At 42.5% G+C, this 25,703-nt stretch overlaps 2 protein-coding genes across 3 annotated transcripts; one reads left to right on the forward strand and one right to left on the reverse strand.

Annotated features, from left to right (window-relative positions):
* Positions 1 to 510: 510 nt before the first annotated feature.
* Positions 511 to 19,368, forward strand: dis3l (DIS3 like exosome 3'-5' exoribonuclease). Its single transcript, XM_071922945.2, has 18 exons — positions 511 to 737; positions 1,818 to 1,971; positions 3,399 to 3,527; positions 4,089 to 4,224; positions 7,769 to 7,936; positions 8,660 to 8,738; positions 9,046 to 9,225; positions 9,736 to 9,905; positions 10,839 to 11,000; positions 12,027 to 12,277; positions 12,770 to 12,862; positions 13,111 to 13,399; positions 14,002 to 14,237; positions 15,509 to 15,663; positions 15,946 to 16,124; positions 16,678 to 16,823; positions 17,071 to 17,242; positions 17,846 to 19,368. Exons 1-18 carry the CDS (start codon positions 608 to 610, stop codon positions 18,191 to 18,193), a joined length of 3,177 nt encoding a protein of 1,058 aa, XP_071779046.2. The 5' UTR covers positions 511 to 607; the 3' UTR covers positions 18,194 to 19,368.
* A 183-nt stretch (positions 19,369 to 19,551) lies between these two features.
* On the reverse strand, positions 19,552 to 25,032 carry tipin (timeless interacting protein). Of its 2 annotated transcripts, none has more exons than XM_078283927.1 (8): positions 25,003 to 25,032; positions 23,126 to 23,275; positions 22,857 to 22,950; positions 22,546 to 22,621; positions 22,295 to 22,417; positions 22,128 to 22,191; positions 21,110 to 21,319; positions 19,552 to 20,344 (listed from the first exon to the last, which is right to left on the reverse strand). In XM_078283927.1, the coding sequence occupies exons 2-8, from the start codon at positions 23,259 to 23,261 to the stop codon at positions 20,118 to 20,120; spliced, it is 930 nt and encodes a 309-aa protein (XP_078140053.1). In that variant the 5' UTR covers positions 23,262 to 23,275; positions 25,003 to 25,032; the 3' UTR covers positions 19,552 to 20,117. The 2 variants fall into 2 exon arrangements, with proteins under 2 accessions (XP_078140053.1, XP_071779048.1); XM_071922947.2 differs by having other exon boundaries at positions 19,552 to 20,383.
* Between the last annotated feature and the right edge of the window lie 671 nt (positions 25,033 to 25,703).

Genomic DNA, 25,703 nt, shown 5'->3' on the forward strand with positions numbered 1-25,703 from the left:
TCAGTCGGAGAGATGCTGCCTTCAAGGGTTCCTCGGAAGCTCCTAATTATCATACCTGATAAAAAAAAAAGGAACTTTAATCAAAATTTGGTGGTTTTATTTTAGAAATCAAAGTGGCACAGAGCTAGTTTGCACTGCAGCGACAGAATGAAGAGGGGAAATACGTATAATAATAATAATAATAATAATAATAATAACAATAATAATAATAATAACAATAATAATTAATTCAAAGTCTGTCAATGGTTGGAGTACACCTATTACTCATCACAAAAAAGCCAAAATTCACAAACAGCTAATACTCCATTTCAGTTCTATATGGTAGCAGTGCTTTCAGCTTGGGTGTAATTTGGTCTAAATAAAGCTTAGATATCGGCATAGAAAATTCCCTCTTTCCCACTTTGTAAGATCGTTAACATACATGTGGCGAAATTTCCGACAGTACATGAACGCAGCAAGAGGAGACGTCACCGGCAGTTGCGCACCGCACTTCCCTGAAGTTGAGCGAAACAACATTCATGTTTACAACTGTCGCTTCCCGCTTTATCATAATCCAGACAGGGAAACAACAACAGCTAGCCACATGGCTCGGTTATAAGTCCCGAAAATGATTAAGACGGAGAAGATTTTACACCTGAAGAGTTCCCGCGGGCGGAAGGTTCGTGTTGTCCGGGAACATTATCTGAGAGAGCAAGTTCCCTGCTACAGCTCTCTCTGTCAGGCGGACTGTCCCAACGGTAACTCCTCAAAACAAAGACCGAAAACCCATTCAGTCACTCACTGTTGCTTACCTAGCGAAATATCTACCGTGTAACTAAGAGCATGACAATAAGCAGAACTGTTAAGATGAGGTTACTGAAAACTAGCTAGTTGTTAGCGGTAACGTTAGATACGATGGCAACTGCACCACGGAATTAAACAAAACAAAAAAGGCAGGTTCAACTGAAATTCGATAGCACACACTGCTGAAATACACTGAAGTGTCGGTAAATCTCGGAGGAATTAAGTTAACGTTACATATTACTTCTCTAACAAGGGTAACTTTGACTTTCGGTGACATTGTAAATGAAATTGAATAGTAATTTGTATTTCATATCTTATTTTTACAGCGACAATACACATTTAATCAACATTACAGTAACGTAAATGTACCAGTGTTAAACTGCTGTACCCTGGCATGAAGTTAAATAGCCATTAAAGGCAATGAAACAGAATATCATGCAGTGACAGATTAAGAAGACATGATATTGAACCATACAGACACACTCTAAACGTGTAAATGATTTACATGACATAATATTGACTTGAATTTGCAGTCACTCATGTATTGGAGATGATGATGCTTGGACCAAACAGTAGATTATGTGCCGATATCCACTCAGATCCTCTTTAAACCAGGATCCAAATGAGTATCTACACTTGTTACTTGGATAAATACCAAGTTTTCCTCTTCTGTCACAGTGTATTCACTCTCCCATATCCAGTTCCTTGTAGCAGTCAAAACTAGGGCTGGACGATATTCAATATTATTGTTTATTGTCTTTCAGTGGAATCATATTGTCATGATATGGTGATTTTGGGATATCGTGACACACAGTTCTGTTGTCTAAATGGATGATAACGAGCACATTTTATGTAAAAACTCTGACTTACCATTCGGTTCAATGGGATGAAGTTTAATTTGATTAGTTAACATGTGATTTTGCACACGTGAGCCATATCATGATATATATCGATATCGTGATATTGATTGCCACCATATCGCCCAGCCCTAGTTAAAAGCGCTCTTGACAGTCTGTTCCTGGCTTCCTGATCAGGTGGCAAGGTGCTGTCAGGAGAGGCGACCCACTATGTGGTGCCGGATGTCGGGGTGGCGGCCGACTACCTGGAGATCCTGGAGTTCAGAGAGCTGCAGGGCGTCGTCTTCACCCAGACCGCCTGCCAGGCTGTTCAGCACAGCAAGGGACGCAGGTACAGGAGCATCTACAGGCTGGACAGTCACACAATATACTGTTTAACCCAGGTCTGTTGCTGTGTAGGAGGTCCACAGACAGTCCTTCAGCCAAACAAACATACTTCTACCAACAAAGACAAAACTGTTGGCTACAGGCACCGTAAAGGCAACAGTGTCTATTCTCCTGTGGCCAAGACCTTTCTCTCTGAAAGCTTCTTTTGCATTTAACCTTTAATAAAAACTTACCTGCACAAGTGGGTGAAGAGTGCAGTGAGGTCAACCTCATTATATCAAAGCTACGCTGATCAAGCTAAACGAGATCCAGCCTGTGAATTTAAATACCTCACAAGAGTGTTTTTGACAAACTTGATGAATAGTGTAAATAAGGAGTCCCACATGACCTTCGGTAGCCTTCCAGTTTATTTTTTATTTCTGCTTATGCTGCCATTCTAAAATGTTGCATCATTAATTTGATGAGGCTTCACTTTTGATAATGTTAGGTAGATGTGGCTGGTAGGACATATGCTGATGCCATACTGTGTTAGTAATTGCAGAGCTCCATTCACTTCAACTCACTGGGCCCCCGCAGGAAGAAGCACTGAGTCAGGGTGTGGGTGTGTGTGTGTGTGTGTGTGTGTGTGTGTGTGTGTGCGGGTGTGTGTGTGTGTGATGGCCACTATAGACTATAAGTCTTCTTTACAGCCTTGGCTTTTCTATGAAGCCAACATTTTATATCTACCTATAACTATCTTTACCATCTATGGCAAAATATTGTGCATTAAATGATAATCTTATATATTAACAGAAAAAAGTCCACCCTAAAACACTTTATCACTGTAAAAAACACCTTTTGGCAATGTACCTTTAATTTCTGGGTCCATTTTGTTGTTTGGTGTATTGTTTTTTTTTAATTCCTGTGGATAACTGGCCAAACATAGACAATATGACATGTCCAGATATTTCCAGCAGCTACAATGGAGTTTGATAGCAGAAAATGTTTCAGCGATTTAAAACATCAGCGGTAAACGTCAGGTTTTGGTGTCAGTCCCTCAGAATCAAAGAGCGAGGGCTTCTTTCTGGAGCCGCCATTTTGCACCAAGAGACGTTCAACAATCATACAGCAAGAAATCCATCGCAGAAGAGGAGAGAGACCAGTTTCTCCACCTATGCAATGCAGCCACAAGACAGGTTGTGTTTTGAGAGACGCCCCAGTGTTACTAGCCTCTAGGGGTTGTCAAAAGCAGTCTGGTTCAGGGAAAGTCTACTTCTAACTGCAGTAGAAGTAGACAATGCAGGTTGAGGGAAAGTGGGTTCACCAAAAAAGTAAATTACAACTCTTCATCACAAAAAAACTCCCGTAATGCATTGAACATCACAAATTGATGACATCTAACACTGTAAAGATGGATTTTTACTTTTAATGGATGTGTGTGTTTCTGAACAGGCAGTACAACCGTCTGCGCAGCCTGCTGAAAGACCCCCGTCACGACTGTGTGCTGTTTGCCAATGAATTCCAGGAGTATTCCTACCGTCCGCGTGAGAAGGGAGAGAGCCAGGACAAGTGGCAGACCAGGTCAGTGCTCATTCTCCCCCAACATCACTCAACCTTTTTTCTTAGTTTTACCTTTTTATAGAGCTGCAATGATTAATCGATTAGTTGTCAACTATTAAATTAATCACCAACTATTTTGATAATCGATTAATCGAATAATAAATTTTTTAAGAGAAATAAGTCAAAATTCTCTGATTCCAGCTTCTTAAATGTGAATATTTTCTGGTTTCTTTACTCCTCTATGACAGTAAACTGAATATGTTTGGGTTGTGGACAAAACAAGACATTTGAGGACGTTATCTTGGGCTTTGGGAAACACTGATCGACATTTTTCACCATTTTCTGACATTTTATAGACCAAACAACTAATCGATTAATCGAGAAAATAATCGACAGATTAATCGACAATGAAAATAATCGTTTAGTTGCAGCCCTACCTTTTTAAGATCTATGCGTAGGTAGTCATAATTTATACGCTAGACTAATTGAATACAAAATATCCGAGCTTTAACAGGCAAGCTGTCTATATGTACCTTGAACTGTAAATTGTGAATTACCTTTGTTTGTGTGTGTGTACCTTAGGTGTGTGTACTACGCAGCAGTGTGGTACCATGACCACCTGGCAGGTATGAAGCCTGTAGTGATGATCACAGAGGACCAGGCTGCGGTGGCTCAGTACAGCAGCCTCAACTCTGGAGTGTACGTCATCTCCATCCAGGTACATTTCACACTCGACCGCTCCAACCACGCCGGGCGTCTTTCTGTAGCTACACTACCAGTCAAAAGTCTGGACACGCCACAGTTTTCTTTATTTTTACTATTTTCCACATTTTAGAATAATAGTAAAGACATCAAAACTGTGAAATAACACAAATAGAATTATGCAGTGACCAAAAAAGTGTTAAACAAATCAAAACTATCTTATATTTTAGATTCTTTAAAGGAGCCGCCCTTTGCCTTGATGGAAAGGCAAAGGCTTTGGAAAGAAATTCATACATAGGATCAACTTCACTATTTATATTTGTCTAAGAAACACATTTCAAGTATTTAAGCAGAAGCCTTTAGATCAAAATGGTGAGAATGAAAAACATTGTACATTCAGTCAGGTGTGTCTTTTTGACTGACTGATACGTTTGACTGGTAGTGTAGCCTACATCAGTGGTTCTCAACGTGGGGTCCGGGGACCATCAGGGGTCCTTGAGGGGGTTCCAGGGGGTCCCCAGCAAATTGATGAAGTGTTAAACTTCAACATTATTTCATTTACAAGAAGTTAACACAATTAGAGAATGTAGAAGAATGACTGTTTTGATCATAGTTTCTCTGTTATCTCTCTACCTACAATACAGACAGTCATGGAATTCTGGACAAAATCATATCTGACAATAAAAATATTCTCAGATTTGGGTCCGAGAGACGAAATCTCATCAAATGGGGGTCCGTGGCTCTAATATGGACTAAATCAGGGGTCCTTGATATGAAAAAGGTTGAGAATCACTGGCCTACATCACTTCTCTTCTCTCGTATTGACCTACTATATTTTCTTACCCAATAATAAGCAAACCAATAATAAGAAAAATCTACTCTACTGTTTTTTCTCCCTTCACCAGAAGCATTTAATTATTAGTTTTTGTGACAGTTCCAGTGACAAAACACAGAGTGAATAGAGGGATGTAACAGCCTAACATTACCTTATTCAAACCCATGCAGTGCATATTTGCAAGCACAGCCACCAAGATATCACAGAGCTTGTGTACTACAGAAGACAAACTAAATTACTAAATATACGAATGTTAGAGCGAATTTTCATATTAAAAGGGTATTACCAGAGGCTTAGTTCTACAAAGGAAGTACAAAAGATTGCAAAACATCTATAAATTTACATCATTAATCTATTTAGTCACAATTTGTGTAGCTCCAGTTGACCTTACATAATTGTTCACCCCCTAAATCCTAAATCTTATTCATGCTACAGTAGCATGGATTGCATAATGATTGGTTAATACGTAATTGTCTTGCATTGCCATGCCTTGTATGTGCTCCATCCATAACGCAGCATTGAGCTGTTTGACAACTAATATACTGTTGAGGTAGTTAGGGAAAAACTTACCAGAAAAAAAGTTTACTCTGTTTTGATGAAGTGGCTGCAAAATGACTCACTGAGAGTTATTTTAACAGATGAGAAACCATAATGATTCACCGAAAATTAAAGCATAGCCTGACAAACTCTGCAACCCTGCAACTAATTTATTCTAAAAGGAGAGCAGTAATTTATCTGTCTAGTCTACCTGTTCACAGTGGTCACATGACCACTGAGATACATAAGCTGATTATCAAATCCAAGATTGCCAAGTCGATGTTGTGTCCTTGTAGAGAAAGTTCTTCTCAAGTTGTCTGGGAGAGAACGATCTTCTCATGAAAGTGAACAGAGAAGCTTCCTTACAGTTTGAGATGGACTGTGTGCTTCACATCGTGCCCATAATTAATTAAGACGCACAGCTGTTAATTTTCCCACCTGTTAACCAGCTCTGTACTGTAGACTACAGCGCTGTTCAGATGTGATGCGTTGTTCTCTCAATGAATCTCGGGGCTTTCCACTGGTTTCCATCCGATTCATCCTCTACTGGCAAGGAAACTTCCAGGATCTTTATCCGTCCTCTGTCCGTTCGTTCTTTTGTTTTGGAATCGTGCTTCGGCAGTTAGATATTACATAAAACGCATCATGGAGGACACAAGAACGCACAAGAACACATATTGAAAAAGAGCCATACTGTAGGCATGTAAATGAACACAGCTGATGGGCAAACATGCAGCAGCTGCTATCAGTAACACCTCGAAACATACTGGGAGATCAAGGAAGCAGAGGGAGACTGTAGTGTAGGATAATGTTTTTATGCAAATACTATTTAATGTAGAGTGTCTTTGAGTATCTTGAAAAGCGTTATACAAATAACATGTATTACTATTATTATAATGGTATTACTGAATACTGATATAGTGTTAGGTAGGTTTATTATGTAGCCTTATTGATATAGATACAGATACATACAGATGTATCTATCACAGAGGTCAGGTTCTACTTTTCACTGCAGTTTTGCTGCACCACCACACTAACACTGTTACTCAACACCCAAGAGGAAATATTTGGAAATGAGGAGGCACTAGGATTGATCAAGCAGCAAGTTAATTGAGTGAACTGAGTATTGTGTTACAATGTACAGATGATTTTCAATTATATAACATTCAAGAAAGAACTGTCTAGAGTGGTTGTTGTAGTACGATGGCAGGTGCATGATGGAGGACTTCACTGTGGCTTCCACAATAATTTGCATTTTACAATTAAGGCTTTGTAATTTATTATGATCGATTTGAAGTACAGTATAAAAAAAAAAAAAAAAGTAACACAGAAGTGGAACTAGGAAAGCTAAATCCACTCAAATCTACCTATAATTTGAACCTTGCATGTAAAACGACTTTCCTGCTTTTATAGCATAATTCTGCATAGGTACCTGCTTAACTGCCTCGCTATAAAGGCCCTGACACACCAGGCCGACGGTTGGCCGTTGGCCAACGTCGGGCCGTCGGTAAGCGTCGGTGTCCCTAGTTTTTGCGGTGTGTCCCGCACCATCGGCACTAGTCGGACCCTGTCGGCGGCTTTTCGGCCGATTGAGCATGTTGAATCGGCGTCGGAGCCCGTCGGTGAGAGAGATCACTCTGATTGGTAGTTCGTGTTTTGCCTCTGGATGATTGGACTGATAAATTCCTTCAACATGTGGAACTGAACAGGAAAGAGCCGAGCAGAGGTTTCATTTATCTCCAGCTCTCGACACAGGTTCGGGAAAGCCCCTTGAGCCTGTCGCTGGAGTAACGTTATTCATGATTTCACCCATTTAGTGCGGTTTCTCCTTATTTTTCGCCTCCGCCTCTTCCTTTCTTCTTCCACAACCAAAAGACCAAGGGCTGACAACGCAAGTGCCATTTGCAACTTCTTATCAGACATATGGTTATTTCCCCTCACGCAGGCGCAGAACGTACGTGCTAGTTGGCCATCGGCTGTAGTCTTTGCGGTGTGTTCAAGTGCAACTTTTTGGACCAGACGCAGGCGACGTGAGGCGACGCAACAGTCAGCCTTCGTCGCCGCTGGTTCTTTGACGTCGGTTTGGTGTGTCAGGGCCTTAAAGGTAAACCCAGGATGACCCATAATCCCACTTCCTGTGTTATCTGCTTCTGACATTTCTTCACCTGTGTGTCCCTGTTTTGGCCAGGATTATTTGCAGAACTTCTGGCCGGAGCTGCAGGCAGCCCATGAGCTGTACGGCTCCATTTCCCAGGCGCTACAAGAGAAGGAGAGCGAGAGCACAGAGAGAGAGTACGCCGAACATCTTCCTGCCGAAGTCCTGGAGGCCGGTATCAAGTCGGGACGATACATTCAGGTACGAATCCACCTATCTGGTTTGTGTCCAGTGAGGCTCTCCTTAGGGAAGCACAGCCGGTTATGAAGTTGGAGAAGAAACCAGGCTTTTTGAAATGTTGGAAAAAATACACACTTGAAATCCACAAGACATTTGTCACTGAGTTTAAGAGCAAAGACTAATGTAGATACGTTGTCTGACTTCTAAAATCAGTCACAATTGAAACAGGTTTTACTTGTACATGCCTAGTAAGTAGTGGGAGGAAAACCAGAGATGGAATAGATGAGATGGAGGGGAGGGGAAAATTTCACTTTCTTTCTGCACTAGAGGATCATTGGTTAGACTTCCAACTAATGATGACCTCATGATAAGCTTGTCTCTTCTATTGGCACAACAAATGAATGAAGTGTCGGATATGTACATTTTAAGGTCATGGAGGTGTTAGAAGAAAGAAATTTAGCATTACTGAGATGCATCCAGTTACACATTAAAACCTGGGAGCTGTCCTGTACAACCATAGTTTTCGCCCAGTCGTGAGCAACTCCAAAACACTGGGACAGATTAAAGGCACCCCAGTGGAAAGGGCTTCCTCAAAGGCTTGCCAAAAGAAGTTTTGAAGGGACAGGACAGTGATACTCATTCTCCTCCCTTGACCAGAGTTTTCCTACGGGACAGGGAAACTTCACCTGCCCGTTAACGTCCCTATAATCAAAATAAATTGCATTTTTCTCTCTCCATTATCAGGGAACTCTGAACGTCAACAAGCACCGGGCACAGTATGAGGCTTTCATCAGGATGGAGGGTTCCACTAACAAGAACACAGGTGCAAAACAGCAGGGATCAGCACGACATGATGATTAAGGACCACTGACCGCAGACAGATTAGGCCGTTCCATTTATCACGCCCCGCAAACCATTATTAAGTCTAACTAATTTCGCAGCTCTGGTGACGGCTTCTTGGTTTTCTAACTCGCCGTTTCTGTTTGTCTGTCTTTTTGACCCACTCTCCTTTCAAGACCCCCCACTCTTTCCCCTCCTCTATCTCTCTCTCTCTCCCTCTTTCTTCTTTGTTGTTTCTCTTTCTTCTCCCACCTTCTGGCTTGCTCTCCCCTTGTCTCCTCTCATCTCAGCTCTGAACAGCGACGTGTTGGTGTGCGGTAGTAAGAATCGTAACAGAGCCGTGCATGGAGACGTGGTTGTAGTGGAGTTGCTGCCAAAGAGTGAGTGGAGAGGAAAGATCACGGCGCTGGCTGAGGGACAGGCGGAGGAAAAGACTGGAGAGGACCCCCAGAGCCAGCCCATGCCTACAGGTGGGACAGTAAGCAGTGACCCAAATATTGAGCCAGTGGAGTCAGTTCTGTGGGGGGGGGGGGGGTTTGTTGGTTTTTTTTTTGGCAATCTTGTGTAATTTGGATTTCTGATTCATAAGTGAGGTGAATGTACAGACTGTCAGCGGTTGAAAATATTTGTGTCCCAGACTGTTAATTAAGCCAATTTTTGATGCTGTTATGTCAGAATGAACATTACTGAATACTACTGTTTTGGTAGAAGTTCAAGTTTGTTTATTTATATAGCCCTTTATCACAAACATGTCTCAGAGGACTTTACAGAGAATGAGCCTAACTAGATCTAATTGATCAAAAGTCAAATAAAATATACCTTTATAGATATAAACGGTAGATGTTTAGGGACAAAATCCCCTCCAGTGGCGATGGCAGAACATGACACTAGACTATATTATTACTCAGTTGCTCTCATATTAGTATCTGATGACAACAGTATTTATTAGCCCTGGGACTAAAGCAGTTCCCTGCCTGCAGGCCGTGTTGTGGGGATCCTGCAGAGGAACTGGAGGGACTATGTGGTGACCTTTCCCCCCAGGGAGGAGACTCAGTCCCAGAGCAGGAACTCCCAGCGGATCCTGGTGATGCCCTGGGACCAACGAATCCCCAAGATCCGAATCAGCACTCAGCAAGCCGATGCTCTGCAGGTCCGGTCCACTTTCCTCTGGCTACTGATTTATTCACTCACTTGCTTACTCTTCCTGCCACTCACTTACCTACTTGGAAGGAAACTGATTAATTTAAGATTTCCCAACATGTTAAGCAACTCTTGTTACTTGATATCTTGGTTATTTTATAATTTGGGTGGACTGTCATTAAGGTTGAGTCACTGTCAATTAGGCCAATGATGCAGTGGCGCCAATGTCTCATAGTGGATCATACATTTTCTGAGCTGCATAATTATATCTGACCTAAAATCAAAATACAGCTTAAAGTATAAATAATATAAGCTTGGTAATCATTTTGATATTAGGATCAAGCATATGGAGAAAAGCCCAATGAACTATAAAGATAATCTAATCGATGAAGGGCAAAAACCACATAAAACAAGTAGTGTAATGTCTATTGTATCAACATGACAAAAAAATTGTATAAAGTGGCACAACAGATTTGGAATTTCTAGGTAAAATTGTTGACATTTATCTCGACTAGAATGTAACTGCAACACAAAACTAAGAAAAACCTCTGTAGAGAGTTTTTTAATGTGTAAATATTCACTTCACATGGTGCAGGCAGGGAGATTGATCCATACATACAGGCTCCGGACATTAAGATGGGAGAAAGGGAGTTCAACTATGAGTCTCCGTAGGTCTGGCAAGATGCACAGTTTCTGGAGGGCAGAAGATACGAGGAGGCACATGAGGTTTAAAATCACCAAAATGAAACAGTGAGCAGGACCATGTAATGCCTTATGAGTCTCTAGAAGCCCAAAACCCAATAAAGAGTGAACAGGATGGAAGTAATGTGATCGCATCCTCTAGCCCTGGTCATAAGATCTAGTTTGTATTTATTTCAATAATCACAGTGACCACTGAGCGGTGTTGGCTAATTCAAAATCCCCCCCTACCTTCCTCCCCCAGGACCACAGAGTGGTGGTGCGCCTTGACTCATGGGAAAGCACATCGCTCTACCCAAACGGCCACAGTGTGCGGGTGCTGGGTCGGGCCGGGGAGCTGGAGACGGAGGTGCAGACCATCCTCATAGAGAACTGCATCCACGTGCCGCCCTTCTCAGAGGCCCAGGTCTGTGGGGAAGCTTCTGATTTTAGTCATACAAAAGAAAAAAAATACGTTCTGAATTCTATGAAACTAACTGATGTTCATCCTCACTATTTCACCTTCTGAAATACTAAAGTACATGCTGGAAGACAAGACTCAACTGGAAACCATTGATTACAAAAGCAAAATTGCCAGGTTGGAGTGGGCAGAACATAATAAAGTTGATACAGAGGAATAATGCTGATAATGTGTAAAAAAACAAACAAACAAATGAGATAGACATGAGTGATTTTGAGTGATTTAGATTTACTTCTTCCTTGGGGGAAGGCACGCATAAATCCTAAATACTGGGAATGACAGTACTTAGAAACAAAAAGCATAGATTTCCTCCCTTGTGAGTATTTTGTTCTTAAAAAAAGACATTATGTGTGTGCACTGTGTTTGTTGTAATTCCAAAATATCATTAATTTTGGCTACTTGGCCGAATAGTGTGACGACACTGCCACCCAGAGGAACATTTTTCAAGCCTTCAAGGACACAGTCAGTGTCTCTCCAGTATTAGAGAGAGGCCATGAGACTTTTAAGATCCTTTTTATTCTCCATCCTTCTCAAGCATACCAGATTAAACATTTACTTAAGAAGGAAGCATTAATGGTTGAATAGTTTGCACTGTAACTTGTGGAATGGCCTTGTTGAAACAGGGAGGTGAGTACTTGTGTGACTTGTTTCCCTCTCTAAGTTACACAGCTCGTGTTTTTAATGGTTTACCTTCTTCAAATGAAACAAAATTAAAAGAGCTGTAAATAAGTTCAGCTTGTACACATGCCATAAAAAGGTTATTAATTTGTCTTCCTGACTTTATAGAATTATTTAACATTATCCATCCAATCAAATTTATATTTTCCACTAAATGTTGGTTCTTTTTTCTTTGTAATCAGTGGCCTCCAGTTGGACTGGAGTCACAGCACAGAATATCTGATTGTGTCTTCTGAACCCAAATGTAACCTCATGTGTCTGTGTGCATCCATGATTGTGTCTGTCCACATTCAGCTGAGAGAGATGCCGGTGAACTCCCCTGAGAAGCCGTGGAGGGTGGACCCTGGCCAGGCGGCGGTGCGGCGGGACCTCAGGAGCAGCCACCTGGTGTTCAGCATCGACCCGCAGGGCTGCGAGGATGTGGACGACACGCTGTCGGTGCGCAGCCTGCCGGGCGGCGAGGTGCTGGAGCTGGGTGTCCACATCGCTGATGTCACACACTTTGTCACTGAGGGCTCACTCACCGACTTGGAGGCACGAGCCCGGTAAGAATAGAATAGAATAGAATAGACCTTTATTGTCCAGCCAAAGCAGGAAAATCATCTTTGGTCTCACCAATTAAAACACAACATCACAGCCATGTACATCACATCAATAAAACAAATCACATCACATCAATAAAACAAAAACATCAATGTGCGACAATCTACAACTTGCATACATCAGTCACAGAAGCCATGTGGATGAATAAAGACAGGAGCATGGTGATGAAAATGATATAGATGAGATGGACAAAAGCAAACCATGGAACCAAACTTTGCATAACATCCAGTTACGCTGTGCTGATTTTTGGCCATGGCATTTTGTTATTATGATTTAGCAGTTTCCTTTTATTCAAGACGCCAAATTGTGTTTGTTTCTCCAAATACTCCATGTTAAAACTTGGCTATTCCATGGAATCTTGCATTCTTGCCATTGCTTTGATGCTAAAACTGTCTTTTCTCTCTTCATATTATTCTGTCTCTCTATCCTCTAAGGGCGACTACCTACTACCTGGCAGACCGCAGGTACGACATGTTGCCTGCTGTCCTCAGCGCCGACCTTTGCTCTCTGCTGGGAGGAGTCGACAGGTCAGTGGACTCCACATGTCTCTACAGTATGTGGGTGTGTGCATGTGTTCTGGAGGGCGTCATGCGTTAATTAGCATGTATTTGTGCACGCATCTAAATTTGCTATCTACGTGTGTGTGTTTGTGTGCATAAGCATTCAATCAATTTCTGGATTATATTATATCTTGAACCCAGTCTTGCACAGGAGTTTATTTATTGCACAGGGGATCAATAAAGTGCAATCCTATTTTACCTTATCTTAATCCCAGGTACGCCATGAGTGTGCTGTGGGAGCTGGATGCTTGCACCCTGGCTGTCAACAAGGTGTGGTACGGCCGCACCCTCATCCGCTCCTCCTACCAGCTCCACTATGAGCTGGCCCAGGCTCTGCTCAATGGAGAGGAGGCCGAGGTACTGGAGCTGGCCCAGCTCGGCGCTGAGGAGAAGGACGCTAAGCTAGCCCAGCTCACCCAGGCTCTGGAGATGCTGACACACATCGCCAGGCACCTCCGGGCACAGAGGGACCGAGGGGGAGCGCTGGAGCTGGAGGGGGTGGAGGTAGGGTTGTTTCCTCCTGGTCTGTAAAGACATCAACTAAAACAGAAATGCAGATAGATTTTTATTTATGATGAAGCAGCCGTGGTGAAAGATTTCAGCTTTATAACCGCCATTAATCATGTTCGACCAGACAGTGTGTATCCGTTCATAAACAACAGGTTGTCATACATGTGATAATTCCTGAGTTATCACAAATTATGTCATCTATTTGGATTTAAAACCATGTACCATTATTGCCAGCCACAGATCACGGATTACAATTTCATAATGACTGACTCATTATTGGCAAAGCAGCCCGCAAGGTTCCAATTTGCATCCAGTTCCCTTCATCCTTTGCCTAAATTATATAATTCAGTCAGGCGCTCCAAATATCACCTCTGTGCAAACGACACAGGTCAATCCCACTGACTGTCATGTAACACACTTTCTCCAGTTTACCATCAGATTTTCATGCCCTGCAATTATCAGTTGGAAAGCTCAATTTAGACCAGTTTAGATGCAGTTAAAAACACTTGCTACTTTTGAGGGAACATTACATAATTCTGGTGAGGAATTATTTTAAAAAGCTGACTGAATCCGACTGTATTGCCGTCCCTCGTTAGGTGCGCGCCCAGCTGGATGAGGAGAGGAACATCACGGCCCTGGTCCCCCGGCAGCCCCTGGAGGTCCACGAGACGGTGGCCGAGTGCATGATTTACGCCAACCACTGGGTGGCGCGCAAGATCCAGGAGAGCTTCCCCCAGCAGGCGCTGCTGCGCCACCACCCGCCACCACGCCAGGAGTTCTTCTGCCAGCTGGTGGACAGCGCCAAGGCCCGGGGCTTCAGCATCGATACCAGGTGACCGGCAGCAGCTGGCAGGGGTTTATCAGTTCTCTGTATGGCAACCAAGGAAATGCATCATATTGTGTGTTTTTCTAATCTCTTATCGTCTCCCACGGTACGCATGCAGGCCGATTGAACAAAGGTCTCAAACTGGCCTAGGTAGAGGAGTTACCTAACTGACGAGGTTGGCATTTAATGTATTAAAGGATTACCGGTTTTTATTTAAGTTTGTGCCACTTATGTAGGTTCCCCTCTTTACATTATTCTTGGTGGTGTTTGTACACAGTCAGCATAGTTGGAGATATTGGGCTTGTTTTCCTCCCTTAAGAAGAAGCCATTTGCTGCCATTAATTTTTGTACAGTCTGAAAAACGACTTCCACAGATCTGAAAATTGCCCAAGCTAAATAATCCATCACAGTAAACACAAAGTTAATCGCAGTAGAGCCAGGTGCGGACGATGAGGAGCTACACAGGGAATATGAACCACAGTGGCAGAGAGCATAAACACTGGGAAGCTATTTTACTGCTGTAGTTTAAAAACTACAAAATTAAGTAATAGGTTGTAGCCTATTCTACATCCTACAATAATTATAAATAGATAAGTTTGACATTCTCCATTTTTATTGGGAGATGGATGGATCAGTAGGTTGATGGGTCGCTTGCAAAAACTGAATATCAGTATACCAAACTAACTTCACAGCAGTTTAAGATTTTTCACGGCAGGTTAAGATGTGACAAAGGAAAGATAAAACACAGTCGGTAGAGTTAATAAATTATATGACTTGCATGTGGTATGTCATGATCTGAGTTATATTTGTTGCTGTAGAGTCAAGGACAGCTTACAAAAAGTTATCACCCATTGGGCTGCTGTTGTTTTGCTGTTGCTTGTATTTGCTTCACTCCACTTTATCCTGCTATTGACTCTGCTCAGTCAGTGCCATTTGGCTATTACTACTAGTCTCTATTAGCGACTTTAGTGTCTATTAGAGACTAGGCTAGTAAATATTAAAACACTGCTGCACCTATTCTTCACTCTGTGTCACACTCTGAACACTCTAACAGGGAGATGCTCTCAGAGGCAATTGCTATTACACTCTGTTGCATTACCAGCTGAAATACCTTGTTTCTCTCTGTTTGTCAAACAATCTCAGTTTTTGCAGCTTTGCTGAGTCTCTGCATCACGATCTGTCAACCTTTGACAGAGTTGTAGTTGTCAGCACACACACTTGGTAAAAGTGTAATTCAGAGAAGCATGTGTTTGAACAGTGTTACTCTGTTGCACCAGGTCCAACAAGGCTTTAGCTGAATCTCTGGACCGGGCAGTGGACCCTCAGGACCCGCTGGTGAACAGGCTGCTCAGAGTAATGGCCACCCAGGCCATGTCCAACGCTCTCTACTTCTCCACCGGGGCCTGCGCCCAAGACCAGTACTACCACTACGGTACACCAGACTATCCTCATCATCTGTTATCATATTATTCAGTGGAATTGCATTTACATGTATCCTAGATTTTTAGTGTAATTGAAGGATCTGGGTTTGGTAAACTGTCAAGATGTTGTCACCTGAGAATTCTTGAAAAAAGTGAAACTGCCTTGTAAAGAAGTAATTATCTCATGTATCTCTCTTGATGTTTTTCTCAGATTGAATTGCTAATGTGTAGGGAGGAGTATGATCCAGATTTGTAGAGGAAGCACTGTGCTGATGTCCGTCTCTCTCTGTCAGGTCTGGCTCTGGACCGCTACACACACTTCACCTCACCTATCCGTCGTTACGCCGATATGGTGGTTCACCGCCTTCTTACCGCGGCCATCAACCTGGAAAAGGGGGCGGGACCTAGCAAAGCGTCAGCCAGTAACAAAGAACTGGAAGAAATGGCTCAGCATATCAACAACAAGAACAGGGTTAGTACTGTAGGCTGTGTGATTCACCTCTTATTAGATAAAATGGTCAGTTTATCACAACAATTTATGACCAGGGAAAACACTTGGTCCAAATTCTAACTAATTAAACTAATAGAGTATATCCTATAAATATAAGATGATTTGGCAACTTCCTCTTTGGTTTAGTTTCTGTGTTTCAGTTTTTCATAATACTGCACCATTCAAATGTGAGCAGGTTAAACAGACTAAACTATTTTACCTGCAGTTTTATTTGGTTTCAAACATGAGAGTAAAGCTTTTTTTTATTTTGTTTCTGAGAGTAAATGTATAGGACTTCCTTCCTATGTAAAGTAGTGAGGGCTGTTGAGTTCTGACTTGTGCTGATCCCTCGCCTTTCTTCCCTTGCTGAGAACCAGAAGGGTTTACTTGTACATCAGACATTTGTTCACTAGGAGGCTCAGTGAAGGGAAGACATCAAGGGAACACAACATGGTAATGTGGATCTGAATGCAACCCTGGTGCAGTCTCAGTGTGCTCTAACCTTTAACCTCTAACCTCTGTGTGATCTTTGCAGGCGGCCCAGCAGGCCCAGCGGTTGTCCACTGAGTTGTTTCAGTGCCTCTACTTTAAAGAAAAAGACCCTCAGACAGACCAGCGCTGCGTGGCTGACGCCGTCATCTACGGCATCCGGGCCAACGGCGTGTTGGTCTTTGTCCCGCAGTAAGAATTTGAAAACTTTGACCTGTGGTCTATTGCAGTTCTTTGTGATAAATGCATAATGTTTGAGAAATAATGAACGTTTACAGCCTTTACGTTCCTTCCAAAAATCAAATCAGGTGAAATGGCCTGAAAAAGGAAAAATAAAAAATTCTGCTCTCTTACTCCTGCAACAGAACCACTGTTATAGATGATGGTGCAGTACAGCATCACATGTTAACAATACTGACCGCCCCTGTGTCGCCCCCAGGTACGGCCTGAAGGGGGCGGTGTACATGAGGAACCGGGAGGGCCAGGTGCTGAATGTGGGACAGGACGGCAGCTGTGAGTGGCAGAGCGGCTCCATCCAGAGATACCTGGACCACATCAGCACCAGCTGCAGCTCCGGCACCTCCACCTTCAGCCTGTTCGACCACATCACCGTGAGTCACACACTTCACTCTGGACACATGGACATGATCATTCATGTCAACAGGAAGTTTTATTTTATCAGCAACATGCAACAGACCCTTTTCACAAACATGGCTGACGTACTTCCGATCGGTTCTCATCATTGCCAGTAATGTTAAGAAGCCTCCGACTCTGTGATCACTTATTTTGTGTTTCCACATGGTGTATAACACAATACAGGTGTTGTCATTGACATACTGTATCTTTCTGTTTCATGTTGTCAGACCACTGCACCACTATAAAAAAGTGATTTGATCAAGGGTCACAATATGCTAACAGGCCAGAAATTACTGTTAGCCTTGGTTAGCCAGTTAGCATTTTGTGACCCTTGATAAAATCACTTTTTTTGTAGTCGTACAGTCATCTGACAACAGAAACAGAAAGATATGTCAGTGACAACACACTATATCTATACCCTACTATGACAAAGTGGAAGTAATAGAAAGGGGTCGATTACCTGTGTCAGAAAACTTTGTTTACTTAGGATGAAAATATTTTGATGTTTCTGGTCTTATTAATTTCAGTGCTAATATGGAGGCGTATTGCATGACAGTGGAGTCCTCTGCTCTCCACAGGTTCGTATTTCTGTCCAGCCGTCACGCTGCCACTCAGACGGCCTCCACCTGGATGTGATCAGCAACAAGCCACACCAGAGTGCCGAGCCCCGCCCCCCCCAGCAGCAGGGCCGCTGCCAGCTGGTCCAGGAGGTGGTGCGGCTGGCCGAGGAGGCGTCCCAGCAGGCCCAGGAGAAGGCGGCCCGCGGCCCCAAACTCTCCAGAGAGGAGAGGGAGTTTCGCCAGAGCAAAAGTCCCAATCTGTACTCGCTCCTGGAGGAAGTTAGAGAGCTGGCCTTGATGGACCTCTCCTCCTGCGGGGGGAGCGGCCTGGGGATGGCTGCGCAGGTCTGTGCTACATCAGCGTAGAGCGGATCCAAGATGGGTTGGGGGTTAGATCAAGTAAAGGACACTCCTTCTGCAAAGCCTGTCCGGTCTTTGTGTGTCATGGATACTGCCGTGAAAATCCCATGGAAATATCAGTAAATATCCATGAAGAATCAAGCACATTAACTTGTATTAGAGCAGTCCTGTACAGAAGCCCAATCCTTTTAAAATACTACAGCAACGTTTTTAAAATCATGGTGGCAAGTTTACAATATTATCATCATCTGTACCCTTTAGTTAGCATGCTCTTTTTCAGCATGGCCCTGCTACACCCAAACATACTGACTCCTGGGATCGGCCCAGGACAAACGGTCTGATACTGTTGGCCACAGAGTAACTACACTGGAGCAGGTGAGTGTGAAGCTTTACTGAAGCACACGCTCACATCAGTGACATTACTGGAGAGGAGAGTGATTCTCTTCCACACTCTGAACATATTCTTGCAGCCGGTCCAAGGATTAGGACCGAGACTTTGGTTATTATGAAAATGGTCAAAGAAGAACTGAAGGATAAAGGTGAGGTGATAATGGAATTAGTTCATCTAGTCCATTCATGCTGTGACCAGATGATGATCTCCAAAAGAAATAAAGTCTTATTGATGAAACGAATTGATCAAAGGATAGTGTAGACACTGAGGTATTAAATGAGATGAAGCACTGATGACATTATGGTATAATTTTAACAAAATATATTTTTGTAACATGCTTGGTAATATGGTGCATGAATATGTACAATATGATCTACATTGCAGTTGTTTTGTTTGCAATTGAAACTGTATGACTGAATACCAATCCCTAATTTTGTTAGAAGGGTAGGTATAGCATTTGCTGACTAAAATACAAAAATATTAAACCTGCCCAAATCAGATTAACATTGTTTTTGCCAATTTCCCAATGAACTTGCAAGTGGGCTTGGATTTAAATAAATCTGGTTATAACTACATTTTTGTTTAATCATCATAAACTTTGGCAAACATGCTCATTTGAACCACCTGTGGTGCCACATGATGCCAACTGATACTTAATGCCCTATTTGGTGAACATGTTCTAGGTACAAGTAACAGTCAATAAATAAAGTTTGTGGCCTATCAAATGAGGACTTATGACACTGCGTTTACACAATCACTAAAAACCTTGGTGTGTACATGTAGGAACTTTTTGAAAGCAAAAATGGACTCCTGTCAATATGAAACTTGCTATCAGACCCTCTTAACACCTTACAGTCTTGAATCTTCAACATTTCCTTTGAGGCCGAACCTGAGCCCAAGGACTGAAGAACTTTACTTTATATTACTGAGGATACTGATCACAATCTCCAACACATACAAGGAAAATGTTTGGATTATTTTATTAAAGACTTTTCTTTATAGACAGTTTCATTTGGTGGCTAAAAAGAGTTTATCAAAAAAACAAATACTGAATGGAAATACACTTGAGACAGAAATTTGAACAAGGTCCAGGTAACAGTAGTGAATTGGACGATCACATTGTGTGTCTCTTCACTGAGGGCCCTTGAAGTAAATGACTCAATTTTCAAACACTCCTTCAACCTGAGGGACATGACAAAAACTCCACTTCCCGTACTCGTCGACTGGTAGCTAAAGTCTAAAGCCACGTGCGTACCAAAACACCACAACAGAAAAGGCAGGGAGATCTATTCCTTAATTATTATAAATTGTTTCAGCTATAAAACACCATGAAACAGGTTTTCATCTTCACCCACAAACTAGCTGCCATGGAAGGAAGAGAATAGAAAACCTTAAATTTGAGCAAGAAGTTGGTTTGGCTTTTTGAAGACTACGAAAAAGCAGTCCACATACGAATACGGTTCACTGTCGAAAAGCTTCTTCAACTCAAAGGAGTCGACCGCTGCTGCCGAAAGTGTGTGTGTGTACTGCACATGTGCATTACTCGCTATCCTCGCAGACGTTGCTGAGTGGAGGCACAGAGCCGAGGCTGGTCTCTCCTTTCTCACACGGAGGTGAGTCCGGGGAACGCACAGAGTCTTTGAGTGGAACCTGACTGGGTTGGTCCGCACTGCTGCCTCGTTCCTGATCTAAATCCTCCTCATCCTCCTCCTGGTCTTTGGACGGGCAGAGGGGGTGTGAGGAGGAGCTGGTAGAGGGCTGGTCCGCTGATAGGGAGGAGGAGACAGGCTGTGAGTCTGATGGATCTAGAAGGGGGGGGGGGGGGGGATGTGCACAATGGCATTAGCAAAACAAGTTATGCGTTGTACAAGTAGTGAAGCTTGTTTTGATTAAAGAACATGTACTGATATTTGCAAGCTTTAAATAGTTAAATGACGTATTTTGACACTGGGTTCTAGCGTTTAAAACTATTACACTGATTGGCCTGATGGGGGTACTATAGTTACAGGTCAAAGTTACAGCTCTGAAATGCCTTAACTCTTAAACTTTGAGTCCAATTGACACAAAAAAAGCAATACAAATCCAGCTACCCTTACAAATGATAAGGAGGTAAAAAATGATTTTAACTGAAAGGTGATATCTCAGACACCACTGGTCCAATTTTGATGAAACTTGGAGGGATGATGTTCTGGTGTTTAACAAATTACACTGATTGTCCTGATGGGGGCGCTATAATTAAAGAAGAAGCAAACTGTAAAAGGCCATAACTGCTACACCATTGGCCCGAACTTGGAAGGATGATGCATCTTGTTGATTGGTCCAAGGGGGGCCTGCATCATTTGGGACGACCCGTTTACTTGTTTTTGGTGGGTTTTTTTTATTGTGTGCCAATTGTCATCCCATTTCTTTAACAGATTTCCTTCCTTTCTGATGTACAAAAGGTCTTGAACACAGCTGTGTGCTCTTGCAGAACCTCATCTTGTACATCCTGATCACTATGGGAGGAGCAGAACGAACAGTGTGTTTCTAACCTGTCGTCTGCTGCTGCTTGCGGGCCAGCCTCCTCTCAAGAGCCATCTGTCTGTTCAGCTCCATGCGTTTCCTCTGCTCCTCGGTCATGGAGGGGGCGGGTGGAGCCGGGGTGGAGTGGACCGGACGTTCGGGGACTTCAGGGAAACCGCCTCCGCCAAACGGGTCTGGGTCTCCGAAGATGTGCGCCTCAGGAGCCGCCTCTTCCTCATCTAGATTAAATGTCTGAAATTAACCTTTTGGCTCACTTTCCAAGAGCTAGTAAATTAAAAACTACCTGACAAGAATACTTCTCACTCAACAAAATAATTATACACCTGTTTTCGATGCTATTTTGTGTCTAGAATCAGGTACTGTGTGAAGCATTCAATATAGAGACAAGAGCAGATTTGTTGAGTTTTAGTTTACTCACTCATACAATGGATCTTTTTCTTTTTATCCTAGCCTTTATTTTTTTACTTTGGCCTTACACCTGCTATGTGTCGTCACATGGGAATAACATTAAGTTTCAACTAATGTTAGACTAGTTAATCATCAAGACAGGAGAGAAAAAGAATTTTAGACGCTACCGGTTTGTCAGCCAATCAACAGCCTCTTTGATACAGAGCCATTGATTTGCTTGGCTCGCAGTCGGAGAGAAGACCAAAGACTGTGTATAACCAAAGAATAGAAATAGAATAAGAAATTACCAGCCAGGGTGGTGGGTGGCACTCCGATTTCACCGCATAGTCAAATTTTACCAGCATTTGGCAGGTGTTAATTTCAGAACCTTACCTAGATTGTGTACTTTGCGTTTCAGACAATTTTGATTGCGAAATATATTTTAAACAAACTTGCTCTGGTTTGGATGAATTAAACATCTTATGAAATCAACCTGTACTCCCGTAGAAACATGAAAATTTAACTGGATAGGATTTGCACAGACTCGACTAGGACCAAGACCAAGACTAGAGTAAGTATTTTGCTTTTGATTTTTGATACAGTGGATATTACTAGCAGTAGCATGTTTTTATCTCTTACCATCTTTGCCGATGAAATCCTCATGCGTCAGTGGCATGTCCAGTCGTATTCGCTTGAGACAAGTCTGAGGTTGGAAAGGCAAAGAATTTCAAACACTGCACTGTTAGAAATCCGACATGCTGAATATTGACAAGAAGTGTACAAAGAGAAACCCATCTTCGTCTCACCTGGACTTCTTTTTTGGCACCTAGCTTCTCAATTTTGTCAATGAAATCATCAAACTGCAGTTTGGGGTACAATCTGTGGGCCCAGTTCTCCATCTTCTGCATCAGGAGCCGCAGGTCCTCGGCCTGATTGGACAGACACAGACACGGAGACGGCCATATTTTCATGACATTCAGAATAACTACAATAACCAACTACTCAAAAGTTGCCCGTTTCTGTTGACTGCGCTCAGAGATCTGTTGTCAGCTCTTACCTCGTGCCCTTTGCCTTTAAAACGCACATTATCAAACAGTGTGCGCAGAGCTGGAAGTCCTCTTTCTGAGATTAGCCTGGAAAGAAAAGACTCTCTCAGTGTTAAATGTTTAATGTTTGAGCTGTAACTGTGACCATGAACTAATCATTAATGTAAAAGTACATCCCTAAAATCACTGTTAGGAGTGGCTCAACCTTCTACTGCAGATACCATGTACTCACAGTAGTAAATAGCACAATGTACTTTTTTAGCTGCATCGATGTGTTCTCTACGATGTGTTCTCTACAATGATATAAAGACGGTCCAAGTACCTCTGAGAGTCCAGCTTGGGTTGTGGTCTCTTCACTCCTTTCCTTTTAGCAGCGGGAACATCAGCCAGCTTGGACTGCTCCCCATCTTCCTCGCCTGCATCAGCAAAACCAGATAATACAGGCAGCTGTCAGCATCATTTTGTTCACAATTAACACCAGACAGACACCAGACACACACCCTTCTACAGGCCAATAACACAGTCTGCAGAGAGGAGACACTGTATTGTAACCGTTTAACACACGCAATTCATTCTCAGCATCCTCCTCACCGTTTGCAAAAGGGTCGGCCTCTTCTCCTCCCCCCTGGCCCGGGGAGTGAGGTGGTGGGAGGGGAGGGAAGGTTTCATCTTCTATGTGTTCGTAGTCAGGAATGTCAAACAGGCCGCTTTCCATCGGATCGAGCATGGCGCGGAGGGCTTCTGGAGAGGAGAGGGAACAGCAACTGCAACCATCATGCGTAGTTAAAGCACAACTGTTTTCCCCATCTTTTTTCTTTCCATCATAAATATATACATGTCTCATTACAGAGTGAGTGCCAATATGTTGTAAAAGACATGCTTTTGGGGTTGGTTTCTGGAGAGTCCTCTGGCCCATTAGGAATGTATTGGAAAGCCACACCCAGGCAAACAAGATATTAAGTAGCTCTATGACGAGATTTTGGTCAGAATTGATCAGTATGATGGAAAAAAATTAAAGATTAAGATCCAGGTTGAAAACGGTTAAGTTATCAACTAGCCTAATCAGTTGTGAACAGTAGTCTGGGAAGCTACAGCAGGTCTGTGGTAATGTTAATTAAAAGTAGAAATGTGATTTTCAAGTTCTCAACTTTATGCACTGACAGATATCAAGAACCAACACATTTTCAGGACTGAACATGAACTCTACCCACCAGCCAAATGCTTGATAAGTTTGTCTAAATAATGCTGGTACGTTTCTCTGCCAGACACACTGACAGGTAACTAACCAACATTTTAAGGTTCTTTTTAAATAAGACTACATTTGGCTGGTAAAATAGTACAAGCGACATTTGAAACCGCTGGCCACTGTGGCTGGTGAATAAAAAAGTTTGTTTTGTTTCAATTTATTTTTACTGAACAATATGCAATAGATTATGGGAGTACCTGCGCAACCAGAAAATGTGCCAACTTAATAAAATAACAAAGACACTACTCAACAAACTGGACTGACTGCAAGCAATAAACATGGTGTATTGCCCAACACTGTAACTATGTCTCCATTTTCCATTAAATTCAATACAGTGACCACTGGTTTGGGGTCACAGGACAAAAACTGGAGACCTAGGCCCTGATTTATTGAAGCCTTTCATGGGTGCAAAACCAAAGACATAACTCCTGACTGGTCAAGCAAACTGACTTGCACCTATCACAAGTCTTAGTGCTGACTTTGAACACTGTAAAGGTGTTTGTACCCAACTAAACGTTTCAGTAAATCTGGGCCTTTTTCCATTAGAGATCTAACCTTTAGAGACTTACCCCTCCTACTGACTATTATGTGTGACTGTCACCTCATCACAACAAAAGCCTAAAGCCTTTTACATAAAGGGGATTCTCATTCATTGGCGTTGATTCTTATTGATTCTTGAATCGAAATCCAATAACTGTCCATGCCAAATTTAATGAGTTAAATTAGGGTTTGGTCCACAAAGAAGGTTTCATCCTCGGTAATAAACTAGTCAGTTATTTTCAAATCTCAAAACTGACCACGTTATCCGAGAGACTTGAAACACATGAAGGCGCTAAACTCAACAAAGTTGCTGCCAAAATGGAAAGCTCAAAACTATCAGCCATTCCTCCTATTCCACCTGCACACAGAAAAGCCACGGTAAGCTGAGTAACGTTAGCTACAATATACAATGAATAGCAGGTTCACGTCTTTGCCTCCAATATTTGCCTTCACTAACTTTATCGATGTGTAAACACTGGGCTTCTCGCTAAGCTAGGCTGCTACCAGCTGACTGACAGAAGATAGTTTGGCCAACACTGAAGCTAAACTAGAAGCTGGTGACGTCTTGAAACGAAAACTTGACGAAAGATTCACCTTAAAACCACAAGTCTCCAACATGATAGTAGCTGACAAGATACGACATTGTTATTAAAATGAGGTAGTTACGATTAAAGTGTCATACCTTTTGCGAGCTGAGGGGCGATTGCAGCGAGGACGCGGGCTCTGTAAAGTTCTTCTTCTTCCTTAGTTTTGAGGTGTTGACATTCAACTGAAAGGTGCATTACCGCCACCTACTGGGCTCTAGCAACCACTGTATATTACCTACACGTCCTACTAACTGTGACTACTACTACTACTACTACTACTACTACTACTACTGCTGCTAAAAGTGCTACAACTACTACTTACTTCTACATTTACTATTACTTGTGCTATTGCCCCTAACGCTGCCACCTGTGCTACTACTGCTACTGCTATTATTAGTGCTATTTCTGCTAATACTGCTGCTGCTACAACTACTACACATACTATTTCAACTAGCCTACTTAAACTACTTCAGATACTAATTGTCTGTCTAAATAAGCTGTCTAACAGACCTGTCTAACTAAGTGACCTGCTTAACTTGTATTACTGTATTCTTCCAGCTGCCCACAGTTTCTCCAGGAACTGTTTTTGTAGTTAATCCTGTTTAAAGTGCTGTGTTGCTAATTAGTGTGCCCACCCCTTACCCCTTACAGATTCTGCAAATTAATTAGCTCAATTCCCATCTTTCTCAGATTTTCCTTCAGTCAGTCCCTCTCATTCAGCCAATGGAAAAATAACACAGAAAATACCAGTACCGTTTCTAACTTCTGATTGGGTGGGCAGCCTACAGCCCGCCTC

The sequence above is a fragment of the Centroberyx gerrardi genome, chromosome 1 (genome assembly GCF_048128805.1).
Source record: "Centroberyx gerrardi isolate f3 chromosome 1, fCenGer3.hap1.cur.20231027, whole genome shotgun sequence".
Classification (NCBI taxonomy): domain Eukaryota; kingdom Metazoa; phylum Chordata; class Actinopteri; order Beryciformes; family Berycidae; genus Centroberyx; species Centroberyx gerrardi.

Bases quoted from the DNA above. Each gene is read 5' to 3' on its own strand.
- tipin (XM_071922947.2), bottom strand. From the start codon at position 23,261: ATGCTCGATCCGATGGAAAGCGGCCTGTTTGACATTCCTGACTACGAA. The intron at 22,951-23,125 runs GTGAGGAGGATG...TTGCTGATGCAG, and splicing joins GGCCGACCCTTTTGCAAACG to GCGAGGAAGATGGGGAGCAG. The intron at 22,192-22,294 runs GTGAGACGAAGA...TTCCAACCTCAG, and splicing joins GTGCCAAAAAAGAAGTCCAG to ACTTGTCTCAAGCGAATACG.
- dis3l (XM_071922945.2), top strand. From the start codon at position 608: ATGATTAAGACGGAGAAGATTTTACACCTGAAGAGTTCCCGCGGGCGG. The intron at 1,972-3,398 runs GTACAGGAGCAT...GTTTCTGAACAG, and splicing joins CAGCACAGCAAGGGACGCAG to GCAGTACAACCGTCTGCGCA. The intron at 15,664-15,945 runs GTACACCAGACT...TCTCTCTGTCAG, and splicing joins AGACCAGTACTACCACTACG to GTCTGGCTCTGGACCGCTAC.